General features: G+C 40.4%; 1 protein-coding gene across 1 annotated transcript in view; it reads left to right on the forward strand.

The window, feature by feature from the left end:
* Window positions 1-20,680, forward strand: part of LOC128758698 (A disintegrin and metalloproteinase with thrombospondin motifs 7) — a 51,759-nt gene that overhangs the window by 11,850 nt on the left and 19,229 nt on the right. Inside the window, exons 3-12 of the mRNA XM_053864924.1 lie at window positions 82-265; window positions 754-950; window positions 5,115-5,198; window positions 6,173-6,297; window positions 8,145-8,294; window positions 10,331-10,474; window positions 17,276-17,420; window positions 18,861-18,953; window positions 19,614-19,759; window positions 20,482-20,651. Of these exons, the coding sequence (XP_053720899.1) occupies window positions 82-265; window positions 754-950; window positions 5,115-5,198; window positions 6,173-6,297; window positions 8,145-8,294; window positions 10,331-10,474; window positions 17,276-17,420; window positions 18,861-18,953; window positions 19,614-19,759; window positions 20,482-20,651 (1,438 nt within the window). The remainder of the gene's footprint in view (window positions 1-81; window positions 266-753; window positions 951-5,114; window positions 5,199-6,172; window positions 6,298-8,144; window positions 8,295-10,330; window positions 10,475-17,275; window positions 17,421-18,860; window positions 18,954-19,613; window positions 19,760-20,481; window positions 20,652-20,680) is intronic.

Raw genomic sequence — 20,680 nt, forward strand, 5'->3', positions numbered from 1 at the left:
GTGGACTGATGCTATTAAATCCTATTGGAGCAACACATTCAAATCACGGTGTTTCAGGTCTCACACACTCTTCTCTTCCAGACGGGACTGTTCAAGTTGGCTGATGAGGAATTTTTCATCCAGCCTCTGGAGAGGTCCAATCCTGAGAGCCCTGCGCCGCAGCGACACGCCGTCTACAAACGCCACGCTCCACAACCGTCCTGGAGTCCAGCTGTGCAGCTCATCACAGGAGAACAAGTTCTCAATGGCTCTTGCGGGGTTTCATGTAATGCTCCTTTTTTGGTCTCTACAATTGTCACACTACTATGGAAGCTCAATTTTCAGTGCCCCAAGAAATAGGTTTCAGTCATGGCGAGTATAACAAGATTGCACCTCCATCTGACCAGGCCCTGAGTAATGGGGCATCTCCTGTAGTGTTTGAAGAGCAGCGGTGCCAAGGGAAAAAATAAATGAAATTGTAAATTAAATAGCCATCGAGAAGTATATAATAATAATAACAACAACAATACTACTACTACTACTACTACTACTACTACTACTACTACTAATAATAATAATAATGTCTTGCACAAACATGTCCCAATAGCACACACTGTCTCCAGTTTTGCTTGGATTGCTGTGATTTACTAAGATGCTGTTTTCTGCATTCATTCATGCAGGTTTTTGTCAAATCTATTTCTGTTTCATGCTTTCTTATCCAGTGTTTTCTTTCCCTCCTGGATCACAAACGACACCTCACTCTTTCTTCTTCAGACTCTCATCAAAGTTTAGAAGTCACTGAAAGGCAGCGGGAGCGCTGGGAGCGCCGGCGGCACCGGAGGAGAAGAATCCATCAGCGTTCAGTCAGCAAAGAGAAGTGGGTGGAAACACTGGTCGTGGCTGATCCCAAAATGGTGGAGTACCATGGAAGCAAAGCTGTGGAGAGCTACGTCCTCGCTGTCATGAACATTGTGAGTTCTGAAAGACAAAATACTTAATATTTTCTGTAAATACATTGTATTTTATATTTTATTTCATCAAAATGTCTCCCTGTTTTAACTGGAGCTGATCATGTGACCGGATACACTTGCCATCGAATTGAAAATGAGAGGAAATTGTTACATTGTAAAGCCAAAGAACACCACCAAAATCAAAATACTTCTGCTTACACTACTTAACACACAAATGATAAACACAGAGTTAACTGACAATTTATGGATTTGTCAGATCGCAATTAACAGGATTTATTTTTGGGATTCAGTCAACATTATTTATCTTTGATGAACGTCATTATTCATCTGCTGTTTACAGTTACAGTACAAGAAAATGTAGCGACTACAGAACTGACTAGTAGTTTGTTACAGCTGGTTACAGTTTCTTCTGCAGTCTGAAATACATGTCTATTTGACTTAAATGATAAATAATAGTCTCACTCTTGTTCTGTTGTTTTCTCTGATACAATCTTGCCACGGAGTTGAGTACAACACTGCCAGTGTACATGAAATTGTTGTGTAATGTCAGGTTAAATAGCACATTTTCACTTTGAAAATGTGTTTTGTGTTTGTGCTCTGTTCTGATTATATGAAGTAGATTTATAACTTTTGTATTATAAACTTTTGTTTTAAGAAATCTCTCCTCACCATTCAACACAAAACATGAATGGTCTATAGCTGTATGTCAGTTGTATACAATTTAGAACTTGTGTACACCGCCCCATCTTTTGTCACCTGTCACTGGTAATACAGACAGTGATGGAACAAACCGGAAACTAATACAGAGTCATAATACTCAGATTTGATATCTTCATAGCTCTTTCACAGTTACTACAACGACACAAGTTAGTTTTGTCAACATTTGAACTACATGCAGTGGTACCTCGGTTCTCCACCACAATCCGTTCCAGACGGCCGTTCGAGAAGCGAATTGTTCGAAATCTGAATCGATTTTTCCCATTACAATGAATGGAAAAAGAAGTAATGCGTTCCAAGCCTTAAAATAGGCTTTTGTAGGAGTGAATGTAGAGTGTCTGCTGCAGGTGTGCTGTTCCTCTATGTGTGTGGCCGCTGCATGTGGGAGGGGTTGCTGAGTGAGTGACGTCTCTCCAGAAGTGAAGAGTTGCCCGGTGCGTGTCCAGCTCTCATGAAACTATAACAGTGCAGTGGAACAGCTGATCAGTGTGTCACCGAAAGCTCAGGAGAGTGAGATTAAAGTTTCATGAAGGTAGTGCAGACTTTAGGTCTTTCATGCATTGGAAAATAAAGCTCTGCACTTGTCTTCATTCTCCCTTTGAGATGAAATATGCAGAATCATCAGGGAACTTGCCTCTTACTCCTGCACTCTAGACCTCTGTGTTTGACTGACAGTTCTTCACTTTGACAAGCTGTCTGAGGGCGAGATGCCTCCGAATCCACAAGCAAGGTCCTAACCCACTCTGGTGCTGTAGATTTAATTATACAGCCTTATTTGTAGTGTGACTTCTCATTACACACTGCTATGACTTCAGGACGTAGAACTAAATGTCCTGGGGTCAAAAGTACAACAAGCTATGCAAGATTTCACAATGTGTTCTTACATTATTCCAGTGAGTGGAATGTCTGCATGCATGTTGGTATGAATTGTAAACGTCGCCGGTGCAGTAATTCCCACCATCATAAAGGACATATCTCTGCCACAGTGTTACCTTCATTTTGGTGTATGTATTTCAGCTGGATTCATTTCTTTTTTCTGTTTTCTTTTTTTTTTTTTTAATCCAAGTTTGCTTGTAGGTGTATCTTCTGAGATTGTTGTGTAAGGAGTCAGACAAAAGAGAAGGAAATAGGAAACGATGTCCCCAAGTTAACTCACAGGAAGTTGCTATTATTTTCCACATCCTCTCCCTTTTTCCCTTGTTTCCCCGGATTTATTTTCTCATTGCAAAATCCCCTATACAACTATATTAACTGTAGCTAAAGCTGGAAATGTAATTTTAAATCATGAATATTGTTGGAAACAAAAATGAAATAAAATAAAGATCTTTTTAAAAAGAATTAAAATACAACCCTGGCAGTTAGTTTTTTTTTTTTAACTTGAGATATGCTGATGAAGTAATGCAAATACCTCTGTCGTGGTATAATGTTTCAGAAGATTCTCCTTCACATATTCATGTGAAAATGTCAGTAAATTGTGAAGGTTTTCATTTTATATTCACGTAATGGTTTATTTATTTATTTATTTGAAATCATGGTCAAATTAACATTTATCTAATTCCCAAATGTACATTTCTCTCATGTCATAATCTTCCCAGCAAAACCTTTATATGTACTGCAATTGTAGCTTTCCTCTTCACTTCAATACATCCCTTCATCTGGACAATCTCATTTGGTCTCGTTCATCACGCATGTTTTGCTTTTGTGTAATGTGATGCACCTGGAATTAATGTACTGGAAAATGTTCCCTGTGAATTTTTTTTATGCAAATAATCTGTGTTTATTGGATCGATTAACTCTTTTGTCATAGCCATAAAAATATGTCATTATCATGTCTATTCAAAGACATGATAATAGCAGCTGATACTAATAATAATGTTGAGACTGAGAGTGTTAAATTAGATTTCCTTTTAAAGCAGGCAAGTCCTTGAAATGCTTGACAAGTCCTTTTGTGATCTTTTATGGCGATGTTCGTCGGTTTCGTGACAATTCACACAGACACGTGCTGATCACCTCATGGGTTTGAAGGGGATGAAAGACCATCTCAAGAGCCATGAAAGTGTAGCAAGAGGGTTAGATTCTTGTTGAGTATTTTCTTCTTCTTTTCCTTTGGGCTTCTCCCTTCAGGGGTGGCCACAGTGGATCATCCTCCTCCATCTCACCTCTGCTTCCTCTTCTCTCAAACCTACAAACCTCATGTCCTCCTTCACCACCTCCATAACTCTCCTTTTTGGCCTTTTAAAAACAGTTTATTTATTTATTTAAGTTTGAGACCTGTGGGCTGTTAAAAATCTGTTCAAAATAATTATGAATTATATAATCAATGAAAACACAGAAAAATACGATGAAAAAAATGACCTTGACTATCGACAATAATAATCCAAGACCTCCAACTTGATCTCTGAAACCTGACTGTCCATTAAGCTCGGGCTAATAGTTTATACAAATGCTTTCATGTTTGTCACTCACTATATGTATATATTCAGAAGCGGCTCACGATTGCAGCCTGAAAAAGGCAGCCAGTCTTGGAACCCATGGAGGGGGTCCAGTCCGTCACTGGTCTTGAAGCTTGGTCATGTTTTTGGATGGTGGCTGTAGACGCTGAACACACTGAGAAACAAACTCCTAGATGGAGTTTTTGTTTGTTTGCTTGTTTTGAATTGTTTTACATTTTCACTGAGAAATATTTTTTCTACATTGTGCCAGAATTTGGATGGTTTGGGAGGTTGGTCGAGCATAGCCATGACTAAATACTACCATGGCTGTGGAAGCATCACTCAGAATGTCAACTTTTGCTTGTTGTACATGGATCTGCAGTCTCATACACTCAAATAGCAATTATTAATTTTATGGTGGGGATGTGAAGAGATGAGGATAAAACTTCAAGTCATTCCAAGTTTTCTGAACTCAAAAACACAACTTTGATGATGTAAAATTCCATACACTTTTATTCAATGTCACAAGCTTTTGTTCAATTGTTTTTTCAAATAGCATCGAAGTGAAAAGCTAAAAAACACGGTAGGTATTTTTCTATATTATTTTTTTCTCAATGACTGGTATGCAAAGACAACAAATCATTCAAAGGCAAATTCAACAGCACCACCATGCTTGCAGCATCTTTTTTAAATGACTGGTTTATGTGAAAATGATTGAGACAGAGGCAGACTGTAAACATCACCTAGGTTCAGGAGACAGATAAATTAAACATCATCATTTTACGAGGAGGCTTTTGGTTTAAGGCAAAGTCATGTTCTACAAGGTCTAATTCCAGTGGGTAGAGGTAGGCAGGAAGTTATGATGGATGAGGAAACGGTGTAGGACACTCACACAGCACAAACACAACTAGAAAGGGGTCAGTTCAGAAAGAAAAAAGGGTCAGTTCAGAAAAATATGTATGTTTGTCTGAATAAATGTGCACACTGTACTTATTTGAAATGTATTTTCTTTCAGGTGACTGGCCTCTTCAAAGATCCGACCATTGGAAATGCAATCAACATTGTTGTGGTCCGACTCATTCTACTGGAGCAAGATGAGGTAAAGTTAAACATGAGTTTGGAAAAATGGAAAAGGGAGTACAGAGCACAAAAAACAAAGCAAACTGGAAATAATGTAATGGTCATGCGGAATCAAACAACACAGCAGCAAGAGGAGGAAGGTTCTGGGTGTGTGACCTCAGTGTTGAGCTCAGAGAGCCACACAAAACATACAAAATGAAACCAACACTCATATGCTTAAAATGACCTTCATTTATTCATTTACATCCCACTATCCCCCACTGGGGCCACTGTGGACTGGAGACAATCCCAGCTTGCCGAGTCGAGAGGTGGCAATTGATCTGTGCACACATATACTGTGTATTTAGAGTCATCAATAAACCACTATGTGATTTAGTACAGTGGGTTGAAACCTTCAGATTCCACATAAGCAGCTTACATCAGGGATCTCTTACGATGGACAAATTGACCGATGAGCGCAGAGAAGTGTCTTCATGGACCTTGAAGCAGATGATCATTTCTTGTAAGTGAGGAGATGTGTAGGTTTGACCTGGAGAGAAACATGGAACAAACATAGGAACAATGTTGCGGGTCAGTCATTCAATGTCATGGACAGTCAAAGGAGGACCAAACAGGTGTTCAAAAGCAAAAGATTTTTGATATACAGCGCAGCTGGAAATCTGTTGTTACAACACCCCTTTCTGAATTAGTGACAGTAAAAGTGCTAGTTTTTAGCCATGAGAAGTGAATCTGTCACCAGTTTAAGCCGTCTTCATATGTCTGGCCAGAATGCGCAACTTGAGTTCCGCAGTCAGTCACGATAATGTTTCTTACCAAGGCGAAAACCGCCATGTTCATGTCCTCCTCCATGATGCGTTATGTGTTATCCATTTGTTTTGATGTTTCCACTTCATTTTAATACGTTTTTGTCACGCGAGATTTCATCTTTAAAAAGAGAGACTTTTCTGTGCACTGGTTTTATCTGCATGAATTTTTATCGTTTGTGGTGAACAGGATGAGTTAAAAATCACACATCACGCTGACAACAGCTTGAACAGCTTCTGCAAGTGGCAGAAGCAACTCAACATGAAGGGGGACGATCACCCGCTGCACCATGACGTGGCAGTTCTTCTCACCAGGTAGGTGGAGGAGCTTAAGACACACTTGCTGCAGGATGTCAATGTCTGTGTTAGGACCATGATGTTTGCTGATAGTTATGAGGTAGAGAAAACAGGTGCCCATGCCCTCTTCTGTAGCTGTTTATTTATCTATTTTGCTGAGTGCAAAGTACAGCAATGCAGGATGAGATGGAAGAGCTCAGTGAATTACTCATGCTGACTTCTAGGATAAAAAATGGCAGGCAGGAAAAAAGAGTGGAAATAGTTTTTGCAGGTTTTACTGGCCACCAAAGCTCAGATGTGGGACATGTTTTGCCCATTTTCTCTCCTCCTAACTTTGATGTAATGCTTTCATGTTCTTCTTAAAAGTCTGCTTTCTGCTTGCACCTAGTGATTAGAGGTTTTTATCACCTCTCATATCCTGTATCTCATCATGTTGGAAGTGTTTTTATTCAGTTTGAAGAAGAAGGAAGAAGGTATAATTGCATGTGTGAGGTCCTTTTAAAAGTATGACATGTCAGATGCGTGATTCTAGGTGTCTTTCTGTGTGATCTCTGCGTCAGGGTTGATGATGGAAAAGGCCATTGTAAAGTACCAAAATAAAAGGCATTGTTAAACAGACAATGTCACGTTGCACTTGTATTATTAAGTTCCCTCCAGAATAAAAGAGAACAATTTATCCACCAGTGTCATGTGTGCTAAATGCAGTGCTGTTGTTGATGTTGCTGTCAGTGTAATGAATATGTGATATTAGCTGCTGCAGAAATGTGAGAGAATTGGTCGCTCATCTTCAGAGTAGCCAATCCTGTTGCCAGAGTCAAGGAGAGCCGGACCGACGCCCAGACTCTTCACCTCACTCAATGTCTCTGATTTTAGTGGCAGGTTTTGAAACACATAACATCGCAGACAACATTGCAGCCCTCTACAGTTTGCCTAAAGAACTTTTTGACTGAAGTAGAGTTGAAGACAGAGGAAACACTTGAGACCCAGCTTGAGACTCCAGCTCCCTGGAGTTCCCCAGTGAGGGGATCAGAAACATCTTGACAGACACTACTATACACTGGAGGCTGTGGATAATTACACCAGGACATCCACCCCAAGGCCCCTGTGCTGGTGTGTGCTCTCGCTCTCTGTCTCTGTCTGAAGAACAAAGTGCCACTGGGGGTTTGAGGCACATTTTATTAGGGAGACAATGACGGGGATAAACACAGAATGTTTTGGTCCTGAATGACCGCAGCCTCCCCCCTGAGGGCTACAGTTTGCATTGACAATGTCACAACAGTCAACTACAATCTTGCCTGCATGCTGTCAAGGTCTGGAATTGTCGTGAGCATTTGGAGGAGGCAGTTGATACCGTGGCAGTGGTGCTTCAGAACTGCACAGCTGAGGGATGCTTTTTTAATGGCTTATTTATATATGTGATCAGATTGGAAAATAGAAAAATTCTTAAATGTGATGATGCCAGCGTCACATTTTGAGTTCTGTTGCCTGTGGGGAACAGAGCTTCTCAGCTTGTCTTCAACAATATTACAGAGTGCCATAGAGAGGCGAACTTGGAATTGTCATGAATTATTTGAACAGGGCTTCAGTGTACAGGAAAACTATTGAGCATGGAGTATTTTATGCTAAAAGCTTACGTTTTTTAAACTACCATCTAGTATTTCCCCACTTTGTTCTTTGCCTTTCAGCATATCCAGTCAGAGGTCTGTCACTCTCCTCCTCGTCCTGTAGTCACACCTGTCCGCCTCATGTCCTCACTCATCACCTCCATGAACCTCATCAGATGTCTCATAGTAGCTCATTTTGTGACATTCTTCCTCGTCCTCATCTGACTCATTTTTCTTCGTCTTCATCTGGTGTGTTGACAGGAAAGACATATGTGCTGCCATTAACTCCCCGTGTGAGACCTTGGGTCTCTCTCATGTTGCTGGAATGTGTCAGTCACATCGGAGCTGCAGCATCAGCGAGGACACTGGCCTCCCGTTAGCCTTCACAGTGGCTCACGAGCTTGGACACAAGTAAGGACAACAGTCACACAAGAGCGTTGTTCCCAATGAGTTTGGAACACCATGAAAGAATATCAATGTGCTTTCTTTTACCCGGGTTCATTTGACAACAGATTTTCCTGACTTCAGGTACTAGGACGTTCTTGTTACCCATTTTATTCTTGTTTTCATTTTTGCTGAACCGTGAGGAATCAGAATATGCTGTGAAACATCAATAAACACTTTGTGGAAAGCAATACAGTGCTCCTCAAATCAGCCTTTCAGTTTGGAGTTTTGTAGTGATGTCACATGGCTTTCAGTTCACCGGTTGAAATGCAGCACCAAGTGAGTTTTGTTTTCCCAATGAACAATGGTTGAAACCAGAACAGTTGGTGAAAAGTACAAATGGTTGTGCGATTTTTGTGACGGCGCAGCCAGTTCACAAAGTTTCACTCATAAAAGCTTGAACACAACATGTTGTTTTGAGTCTAAGCCACTCAATACTGAAGGTGGGACAGACCTGAAAAAAACACCCTGTGAATGGGATTGATTTTTAAAACAAATTTGAAGAAAGAATTGGTGATATGAAAAGCAAACAAAGGGTCCAGGTGGCAAACATTAATAAGTGCGTGGTATAGGTTGAAGGCCAGTGTACATTTTTATAAAGTTCAAAAAGGAAGCAGCAACCTGGAGGACTTCAAGCTGTCGTCACAATAGTGCTAACATGCTGGAAGCAGGAGAGAAAATCAATAAGCGCCGTGTTGTACTGTGACTTCCATAATGGCTGTGTTGGTGCATATGAGATGACATAACCGTGTCCCAATTCTTCCCTGTTGAGCACAACACAACCCCTGAGAAACAGGTATTGACAACAGCTTGTTTTGGCCTTGCTTTTAGTTCGAAGCTGTCAGTGACCTATTGTGGCTTTACAGTCCACCATAAGTGTTTAAGATTATTGACAGAGATCTATTGACAGAGGGCGAGATCAGGCTTTGTCCATACAAATGTCTGTTTATTACAACAACCCAACATACTGTCAAGAATGTTCCTCAAGATAAGCACCAAGTAGAATCTTGCTGGAGGATAGCATTGCAAACACAGCACAAAATAGCACAACTTGTAAGAACGCCGCACATACGTCACCAAAGCAGAGGCAGCACTTCCTGTATCTTCCCATCAAAGTACTGTAAAGAAGGAAGGAGAACACACAGATATGGTGGCCATGTTTGGATTGAAAGGAAGGCAGACTTTGGCTGCGAGTGATTTCTATCTGTGTGTAATTACAAGACTTAGTTCTGTGGACGACACTCCAAATTCCAATTCATCTACTGTAGGTGCCAGCTGGGTTTTCATATAAGCTTGCTCTGTTTTGTCTTGTCCATGCATTTATCAAAAAACTGAAAGCATCCTTCTCTGCTTTTATTCAACTGACAGCCATTGTATCAAATAGAAATGTTTTACAAACGCTAGGAAGCCTTGGTCCAGTGTTCATTTTACGTTTTGGTTCGACCCAAATATGACTACTTTAGAGATTGTCGGAAAAGTCTCCACATGAGTCAAGACAAGTTCAGGTCAAATGCAACTTCGAATAACTTCTGAACCATCTGATATCTGACAAAAATATGAGTAGCATTAAAGTTCATGACAGTTATTGCGTTAACCTAATTTTAGCATATTATTGTACTATTTTTGCATGATATTATGATAATATTATTATGATTTTCAGATGCATTAATGTAAAGCTCAGTATGTGGAAAATGATCAAACAAAAGTTTGATTTACCTGCCGCTCTTACTTCTGAAACAAACATGTACAAACAGACCCACCACAATCCACCCCAGCTGTGGTGGGAAGTGGCCGACAGAGCAAAAATATCCATATGTGTTTATGAAGATGTTGTTTAGATTCTCTTTTTCTTCCCTCTGATGCATAGTTTATGTCTCCTGGTTCGGCAGACCGCAGTCAGTGAAGTGGAACACAGACTGATATATTTTGCTTTTGCACTTAAGAGGGTTTGCTGGTGTTATAAGTGTTTCATGACTCTCTGTGTTCTCTGGTATTTGGCACAGCTTTGGGATTCAGCATGACGGCAACGGTAACGACTGTGAACCTGCTGGGAAATGGCCCTATGTGATGTCTCCACAGCTTGTGTACGGCACCTCTCTACCCCGGTGGTCCCACTGCAGCCGCCAGTACATAACACGCTTCCTTGAGTGAGTACCACTGAGACAGCAAGGCACTCGCTTTCCGAAAGACTCTGATTTGGGCATTTTCACCAGGGAGAATATTTTAAAATGAGGTGACCACAAATCTCAAAACAGCAAGATGTTGGAAGTATATTACGCTCTTTTCCTGTTGTGAGAGTTGCTGGCTCTAAACATAACACCTTGGCAAGTCTCCAATAAATATGTAATCTTTGAAGTATAAATCATTGTAGTTTGGAGGAAACACCCTCCCGTTCAAGGTATGAACTGTATTTCTCAGCACATTAGAATGTGTTGCCTTGGGGTTGAGAAGATGACCATGCTGTCTGTCTCTGAACCCACCTGGGTGAGATCATAGTTTTTTATAAGTTGGACAATGTTTTATGTTCACACATGATTCAAATTTCGCTTTTTTTCTCATTGAAACATGAATAAAAACAATTATTTGGAGTAACAGGATGCAATACAGTTCCAAACACATATTAAGAACATATTTTCAGGGCGTTGATGACAGACATATGTATTATATTATTATATATTATATATACAGCACCCACTTTAATCTCACCAGCTATCAGCCTTTTTTTAGCCACAGTTTTTAAACTTGACTTCACGCTTTCACTTCATTTTCTAATCAATAATAATTTCATCTGCTTCATTTCCAGTTGGATCATATATTTTTATGACCGACAAAATTTTAAAAACACATCAGCAACACTAGTGGCTAGCACAGTGAGAAAGCTTCAGTGGCTGAGTACATTACAGTTACACTTTTTCTGGCGGCTTTCAAAAAGCCATATTTTTCCTGGTACAGGACAGTTGACAGTCGATACCTATTACAGTATAGGGCCCTTCATTTTTTTTTTTTGTTCTGACTCATGACTAACTTGTATCTGTTATTTCAGTGTCATAAACAATAGAAATGTATACAGATGAAATGGAAATCAAACATTTTAAACCTCACTTATTTAAGCTGTAACACTAGTTCGCCTTTGTGATCTAGTCTTTCTAGTCTCAGTCCCTCAGTTCACCTGACAAATAGGTTTATATACTGTAGAAATCAAGATTGCATTCTGTGGGCATAAGTCAGTCATCGGCTGCTTCTGACGTAAAAGTTAAGTTTTTACGCTTCTAATTTAAGAAGTTTGAAAGAACTTTTATGTTGACTCAGAATCACACGTAAGCTGTCCTCATTTGCAATTTTCCCCACCATATTCTGAGTCATTTAGTTCAATGATGTACTTCTTTATCCTTACATTTACTGTTGATTTTACCTCAAACGTCTGCTCCATTTCACCTCAGTTGCCCTTGTTTCTCAGTCCATCGTGTGCAGCTGGGATTCATTATGTGGGAGTTGCTTACTCCGCAGCATTTGAGCTGTTTGACTTCTTGGTCAAGGCAGAGAGCCTGGAATGAGTTTGACGCCGGTGGGAGTTTGCTGCACAAAGTGGAGCAGTTGGACTGTTTGTGTGGGCGTGCCTGAGCAGTGTGGATAAGCAAGGTAACAGCCCGCCCCCCGAACACCAGTTTAATAGATCATGATATCTGCAGAGGCTAAACTCGTAAATATCCAAATTCCCTCCACCTTTGTTGGCAAATGGCTGAGGTGTCAGTAGCAGTAAATTTTCAACTGTAGTCGTCCATATTAAGTCAGAGTTATTCATTTAAATTTGTTAATAACTCATTTACATTAACATATATATATATATATATATATATATATACATATATATATATATATATATATATATATATATATATATATATATATATATATATATATATATATATATATATATATATATATATATATATATATATATATATATATATATATATATATATAGGCTGGACGGACAAAGGTTTACGTATAAATCATAGTTGTGTGCGTGCAGTTTTCCGCCTCAACACATGCGGCTCTCTGATGTGACACACTCTGTGCACCTACAGTGCGAAAAGTATGTTTGTTTATCATTGGCAGTTGGGTACATGACCTCGTGAACAGTGGCTTGCAAAGATGCAGCAAAGTATACTATGCACGGAGCAATATATTACCAAAACATTCTGTTGATAAATCTATAGAGGACAACTATATTTATACAGGACTGAGTGTGACACTGAGGGAGCAGCCAGTACGTGAAGATTATTATTGATCTAATTGTGCTGCTCAAACGGAAATAGACGTGTATAGTGGAATGTGTTTCTTTTACTCGATACACTGTTACCTTTTTCTCATGCTTCTTCATCCTGGAAATGAGTCATCACTGCTAACGCACATGTGTTCACGCTGACGTTTCAACGCTGCACTAGTTCACTGGGAGCAAGCAACAAACTGAGCCATGCAAAAGCTGCAGCTTCTATTCTTCCTGCCCTGTTACCCCCAAGTGTAGCTGAGATCACAGGTGTGATGAGCCCCACCTCATGTGCCCATAAATTCACTGACATCATGGCAATATTAACTTAAATTCAGTTCTCAGAGATTCAGCGACCTTGAGAGTGAATTGCACCTAGAAGAGTACAGTGCTACCTTGGTTTTCGAACGTCTCGGACTTCAAACAAACTGGATCTGTCTCTCTTTCGAACGAAAATTCAGAACTCGAACGCCCCTGAAAAAAGCCGCACCCACAACGTACAACGGACCGATCAGCTGACCCACGATGCGCTTTGTTATTGTGTATAACGCAGCCTCTGTATGCAGACGTGTCCCGTTAGCTACATTTACTGACTGTTTTTTCTTCATATTGAGGTGTAAAACCTTTCCTGTCTCCACACTGGACCGTGGTAGAGTGTCACAGGGGAGGTGCTTGCTCTCCACACCTCTGAGGCTGGAGAGCACACTCCAGGGTTTGATGTCCTGTTGTGGGCAGGAGCTGGGACAGGGATGAGGCGAGTCTGGGACAGAGCGTTACTTGGTTTATGACTTTGTCACAGCCAAACTGCACAGAAGCGCACATTCAGAGCTGGACACGCACCGGGCACCTCTTCACTTCTGGAGAGACCTCACTCACTCGGCAACCCCTCCCACATGCAGCGGCCACACACATAGAGGAACAGCGCACCTGCAGCAGACACTCTACATTCACTCCTACAAAAGACTATTTTAAGGCTTGGAATGCATTATTTCTTTTTCCAGATTTTGAACAAATTGCTTCTCGAACGGCCTTCTAGAACGGATTGTGGTCGAGAACCGAGGTACCACTGTACTTCAATACCGAACCCAAGTCCCTCAGAATCACGTGCAGCTATTTGAGTTGAATTGATCCAGTGTAAAGAGGGTCACTTGTTTTTCAAAGAGCCATAAAGGGTCATTTATAATGCGAGAGTAAGGCCCTTGTCGACCAGAGTCAGCCATGGGGAACATTTTAATTGCCTTTGCTCTTTTCTCTCTGTGCATGTACCAAGTGTTAATGCTTCCATGAAGCAGGTGTGTGATGTCACGTTTCCGATCATGGTTTTCCTTTTGTCCTTAACAACTGAGCTTGACGCTAAGGATTAAAAAAAATACTGATACAGTCGAAAAAACAGTTCCAACATTTGCTGTTAGGTTCCATCACTGATTCCATCATAGCACTGGTGGCTGTTTCCGAAAGCCGATTCAGTGAAAACCCTGAATGAATTGAGTGACTTTTTTTTTAGTTTTTTTCTAGTGGTGGGACTTAATTAGGATTAATTAATTACAACATTATTATGATTCATTAATTACAACAAAAAATAATTTTATTTAATTAAACAGCGTGCTACAACACAACACAGAACCTTTGTCAGTGCAGGAGTTCCTGGTCCACTGATCACACTGATGCACAAGACACATGGCAGCTAGGATGATAACAACAACAACAAACATGGAGGAATCCCTGAACAGAAGCAAACAAAAGCATCTGTTTGCTTTGGTTCAGGGATGTTTTTCACTACACAGTGGCCAGGGTTTCCACTACTCTGAATGTACTTGAAATTCTTATAAAATTGAAATTCTTATACAAATATTTTCAAGACATTAAAGGAGCTCTAGTTTAAATAAGGTGATATAAAAACTTTTCTTTTTTCGTTTATTGTGCTATTGTCAAACTGATGCAAAATAAACATTTTGTTGTTTAAATGTATATGTCCATCATTTGATTCTGCAATATACCAAGTTCATTCAAATTGAAAAATGTGGCAAATGTTCATGTACCATTAAACTGCGATCAGTTGAGATTAATTAATCACAAATTCTTTGATTAACTAGATTTTTTTTAATTGAATCCCACCCCTAGTTTTTTCAGATGAGGATGATCATCACCCAATTGGATGTGATGTCATTCACGAATGAGAACCTTTGTGGAAAGGGTAATTGTGATCCCAGCTAAGAAATATCCCTTTGTTTATACGCAAACCAGAAATTTAGCTGTGGAAACGATGCTTGTAAAAAAATGGAAATCTTGAAAAAACTGAGCAAAACAGAGGAATGGCAGGCAGAGGATGTGACAGTATGTGACAGAACTTGCACATGCCTCAAATGTGCCATAGATTCCTTCAGAGGAGCAGGTAAGGCTAAGAGGAAAGTTTGTTTTACCTCAGTTGGGTGCGCTCAAACACTTCAACTCTTTTCTGTCTCTAACTGACATTGACATTAACTGAGACATCATTCTTTCTTTCACAAGTTCAATGTCTACCCCAGTGGACTTTGAGGACTTCGTCGTCCCTCTTCAAGCATTCAATTGGCCGTCCTTGAAAATCTATTTAAGGACAAACACAGTTGTTTAAACTCTCACCAGTGTTAGGCTGTTCAGGCTATCCTGCACACTCGTAGTGTTGGAGTCACATTCATTTCATCTCCTCCAATAGAAGTGCGTCAATTCTATGAACGCTGTTCAATAAGGACATGACAATTGAGACCACGGTTGCACGCCATCAAACTATAACTTACTCTGCTTTTCAAAGCTCACTTCATGCCTGGAGCACACCCGAGAAGAATCACTCTTTTTTCGCAATAACACTTTGTTGGGTAGCTCTTAAAATGCCCTCACTTTCTGCATAAACCTTCATGGAAGGTTCCATCGCCGCTGCGGAGCTGGAGGAGGATCGACCCTTGGTTTCACCTGTTTCCATGGTAATTGTGTTACATGTGTTTCATTGACTAAGGCTCTTTATATCCTCATCCACGAGTCCCTCATTCGTTGAATCGGTACCACCTGCTGTGAAACGGAAAACTCATTTCTGAAGTAGGCAACCTGCACTTTCGGCCCTCTCGCCAGGTTCATTGCACATGCCTATCAAAACGGACCCCTGGTGTCAGGAGAATGGTTTCTGTGATTCATCAGTCAATGAGATGAACCGTTTAATCAATTTATTTCCACGTATAAAAACTGGAAGTGATGATTATCATTTAAGTTCTTATCCATTCACATTTTTAAATTATTGTTTCAATGACATGCAGAAGAAATACATGTAAAACAAAACCCATGAAAACAGAAAACAAAGGAAAAATGTAAAAAATTCAGAGCAGATTAACAAGGTCTGCCTTCGGGGTTGTTAGCCAACAGGATGGGAGGAATTCAAGCTCTTTGAACGTTGTGTGGACAGGAGGAGAAATGGGTCGGCAACATTTTGGATGGCAGCCCTTAGATGGCCAAACATCACCTTTGATGCAGTCACCCGACACTTGGCGGTGATTGGTGTGTTCACACCATTTTTCCACTGGAAAGTTTGAACAAAAACCATCTGATCAAAACATGTGTCATGCTGTTTCATAAGCAGCACATATGACTTCCCCTTGGTCAGCTGAGCTGGCTGAGGGCAACAACCAAAGGCAACGCAGCTCATCTCTCTTCAGTCATCCGAGATGAATTTAGAGTTTGTTGACGGTTTTTTAAATGTCTGAATGCAACAAACAGAGGCAAAAGTACATTTCCTCTCGTTATAATCAAAAATTCCATCAAAGCATTTGCAGTGCTGTTTCATGTGTAGCATCAATCAAAGGCAAAGCCGACCACCTTCACTCATTCATTTTGAGTTTGTAATTGTAGCTCTCCTCATATGGATCAACATTGTCAATTCCTCGAATTTTTTGAGGCACAGAGCTTTTGGATCTGGGTCCCGGTCGTTCCGGTATAGTCCATCGACGTTTTCTTTTTTTTGTAGTGTTGATATAAGAATCAGAATCAGAATTGAATTTATTGCCATAGTCAGTGGGGAGCCTACCAACTGTTCTGGAATAAAGTGCTGACAGAAAAAATAAAATAAAATAAAATAAAATGCTGAGGCTGTTCACGAATTCAACAGTCTGACGGCACAGTGGAAGAAGCTGTTCCTGTGACGGGAGGTTCTGGTCTGGATGGACCGTAGCCTCCTGCCAGAGGGAAGAGGAACAAACAGTCCATGTCAAGGATGAGAAGGGACGGCTCTGATCCGACCTGCACGTCTCTGGGTCCTGTAGACACACAGGTTCTGAAGAGGTGGCCGGCTGCAACCGATCACCTTCTCAGCAGAACGTACGATGCGCTGAAGTCTGCTCTTGACCCTGGAGGTGGCGCTGTTGTACCATGCATTCAGCGGGAACATGTTAGCAAAGTTTGTTGATTGTACATATTGCGACCAAGGCCCACAATGCACTGCAAAACCATGTGACTTTTCAAGATCCATTGTGAAGGCATTACAAGCAAAGCTCTCTATTAAGTATCTTGAAGGAGTCACCTCGTAACTGAAGCTCAGGGGGTCCAGAGAGAAATGTTTCACTGACATTGTGTCACTTGAAACTTGTCTGCAAGCGGATGACATGCCGACATGAAATGTCATAACAAAGATTTTCCATTATGATCTGCTCTCTCACAGCCGTGGCTGGGGCTCGTGCCTGGATGACGTTCCTGCCAAAGATAAACTTCACTTGAGCACCGTGCTTCCTGGGGTTCTCTATAGTGCTGCTCATCAATGCCAGCTCAAGTACGGATCTGGTTCCCTGCTTTGTGACGACATGGATGTAAGCCTCTCATCCAGTAAATCGAATCCCATTTGTGCTTTAACAAGTACCTCTTTCAATCGACGTTTTCAACTCTTCTTTCTTGTTCTGCTATTCTCAGCAGCAGCTTCTCTTTTTGAATTTTCTCAAAGCTCTCTACACACCACAATCCTTTTTTGTGTCAATGTTTCATTTGACTTATTAGGGTTGTGAATAATAGTAATTTCATAAGGGAAAGACAGTGTGTAATGGACTGTCTATGTATCTCTGCATGCATCTATCCTTTGCTACTCACACTAAGCTGTTGATGGTAGTTATCTGTGGTGCGGGTAGTTTTTCCGCTGGTCCACCACATACATTATCAATGCCTGTGATCATTTGCTTATTAACACATTGAACATTGGCCAAAATTATAATGTATCTCAACTGTGTTTGAAAACATCTAGCCACGACTTTACCAGATAAAGCAACATATATAAGCAACTGAAGTGATGTCAGTACAATCAAAGACATAACCACCTTGTCAGAGGTAAAAAGTAAAAAATAAAAAAAATCTACCTGACCTCAAAATAGTACAATGGGCTTATTAGCCATAGTCATTGTCCCTCATTGAGTTATGTGAACTTATACTGATAAATGTCTGACAAAATCTGCTTGAGTCTAAGTTTGTATGACACACGTCTGCAGACTTATTCAAAATCTTGTAGTTGCAGTATTTTTTTTTGTTCCTCCCTGTGCCATCGTGTTTGATGATCTTGCTCGAGTACTGGTATAATTCCCTCTGTGTTTTGGGCATTTCAAGCATTATTCTGTTTGTCTGTCTTCAGTGTAGATCAATAAGTAATTGCCCAGGAAGAGACTCACAAGAGATGCTCATAAAAGCGAAGGCTCAACACTAAAGTGAGTGTTGACGCTGAAGAAGAATCCCTGGTCATGGGTTCATGGACAATGATGGAAGCAAGATGTGAAACAAGAAGCAGATAATCCAGCAATGTCTTCCAGAAATGTCACGCAAAACAAAAGAATGGCCTCAGACCAGACTGAACCTCTCACTGAAGATAGACTTGATAAATAGAGCTACAGCATCTGACCTTTGGTGTTATCACAGCGGCCGGAAATCATTTGCCTGTGCAGGAAACAAACTCCTCTTTGTGGTCTCTTAGATCTCACTCGTGAGTCCAAGTTTTGAAGTATTGAAGGTGCCCACTCCATGACAGTATGTTGTACAAAAACCTGGTGAAAGAAAATGAGCCTATAACCTCTATATGATATAATTTGACTTGTTTGCTTTTCTACCCCAAGTCACTGGATCCATTGAGGTAGTTTGAACTATGAAGCTTTCAATGTGTTTCAACGTCAATTTTCTGCTAATGATTCCTTAGAGGAAAGCTTGACTGGTCTGCTGGTCTGCACACCACCTGAATTGATATGGATAATGATTTTTTTGTTGTTGTTTCTAAGACTGTTTGCAGCTCCTTGTGGTGCACGGTGGGAGCAACCTGTCACTCAAAGCTCGACGGGGCCGTGGATGGCACCAGTTGTGGAGAGGACAAGGTGACTGTTCTTTTCCACGTAATGGTGGTTGGATATGGGGTTCGATGTGGGATTGATTTGTTTGTACAAAACGGCTTCTACTGACTCCTGTCAGAATTTCTCTCCTATCTTGCGTATGATTGGCCTTCATGCAGTTCTGTGTGATCATGTGCCAGCTGCATGTTTGGCCTCTCTCTGTGCGCCCCACACACATTTCCATATGAAAACTTTGTGTGATGATTTCCTTTTGGGGTGGCAGGGATTCTTGCCCAAGGAAGCATAAAATGGGTCCAAGCACACTCCAACCCAAATGGAATAACTCATCCTGATAAGCAGTGGAGGCTTCAGATGTATTTTGTTTCGAATTCAAATTTGTGTTTCACCTGTACATACAGTACTAATAATTGGTTGTGATCAAAATTTGTTGCACTTACACAGAGAAAATTAAAGGACACAGCAAAATGTCTTCTCATAAGACGCTGTATTTTTATATCCCCCAGATGTCCAAGGAAGTGTTGTCCAAAAGAGCTCAAAAGTCTTATGATATTGTGTATTACTATGTAATTAGCCACTTTGTTGTAGTAGTAGTAATATCAGTAGAAGAAAATATAACTGTAGTTTATTTATTGAGTTAGAATGCAAGAATTAACACGCGTACTGTATTTTCTTCTGCGTCACCAGTGGTGTATTAGTGGCTCGTGTGTACCTACTTCCATTCATCCCAAAAGTGTCAATGGCGGTTGGGCTACGTGGAGCGAGTGGAGTAGCTGTTCCAGGTCCTGTGGCTCAGGAGTCCAGAGTGCCCAGCGAGACTGTGATAACCCAGTGTAAGGTTCATCATCTCCAAGAGGATATTTCCATGGTCCACTCATGGATATATATATATATATATATATATGTACTACTATATATTTGGACTATATATATATATATATATATATATATATATATATATATATATATATATATATATATATATATATATATATATATATATATATATATATATATATATCCATCCCCATATATATGTAGTCCAACGACTAATATATATCCGCATCCTGCTGCCTTGGAATTTTGATGTCTGTTGACAGCATTTTTTTTAATCCTCCATTTCAACCACTCTGTGACTGAAGTGAGGGGTGACTCCATCAAATGATTGTTCTTCCTGCATCCATCAGCAAATGAGCTTTCCACCCACATGTGGCTTCAGCATTCAACACCTCCTTGAATCTTCATGCTGCCTTCTCTTGATTGATTCTGTTTTTTCAAAGGCCACTTTCATTTCCTATGACTTGTGAAGGATAGTAAATCCTCCATCTCTTTTTTTCAAATATCATTCTTATACACAAATGTTTCTTCCTGCTGTTACACTAGTCTCGGACAGAAGTTGCCTTCTGGATCAGCTCATGTCTTCAGCTCAAATGAAGGTGTCTTAAATGACCACAAGTGTTTGTTTCATGGTGATACTAAGTATACTACTGCTATTGTTATACTATACGACTCGAACATTTTGGGACAATATTATATTACATATCGTTTTCCTCAGGCCCAAATACAGAGGCAGGTATTGTTTGGGAGAAAGACAGAGGTACAGAATCTGTAATACCGCCCCGTGTACTTCTGAAGTCTCCACCTTCAGAGATGTCCAGTGCAGTCAGTATGACGGTCTTCCATACAAGGGCAAGTTCTACAAATGGGTCGCTGTCATCAACAAAGGTGAGTCAGTACATTTGTGATGCCATTGT

This window comes from Synchiropus splendidus, chromosome 5, assembly GCF_027744825.2.
Source record: "Synchiropus splendidus isolate RoL2022-P1 chromosome 5, RoL_Sspl_1.0, whole genome shotgun sequence".
Lineage (NCBI taxonomy): Eukaryota > Metazoa > Chordata > Actinopteri > Syngnathiformes > Callionymidae > Synchiropus > Synchiropus splendidus.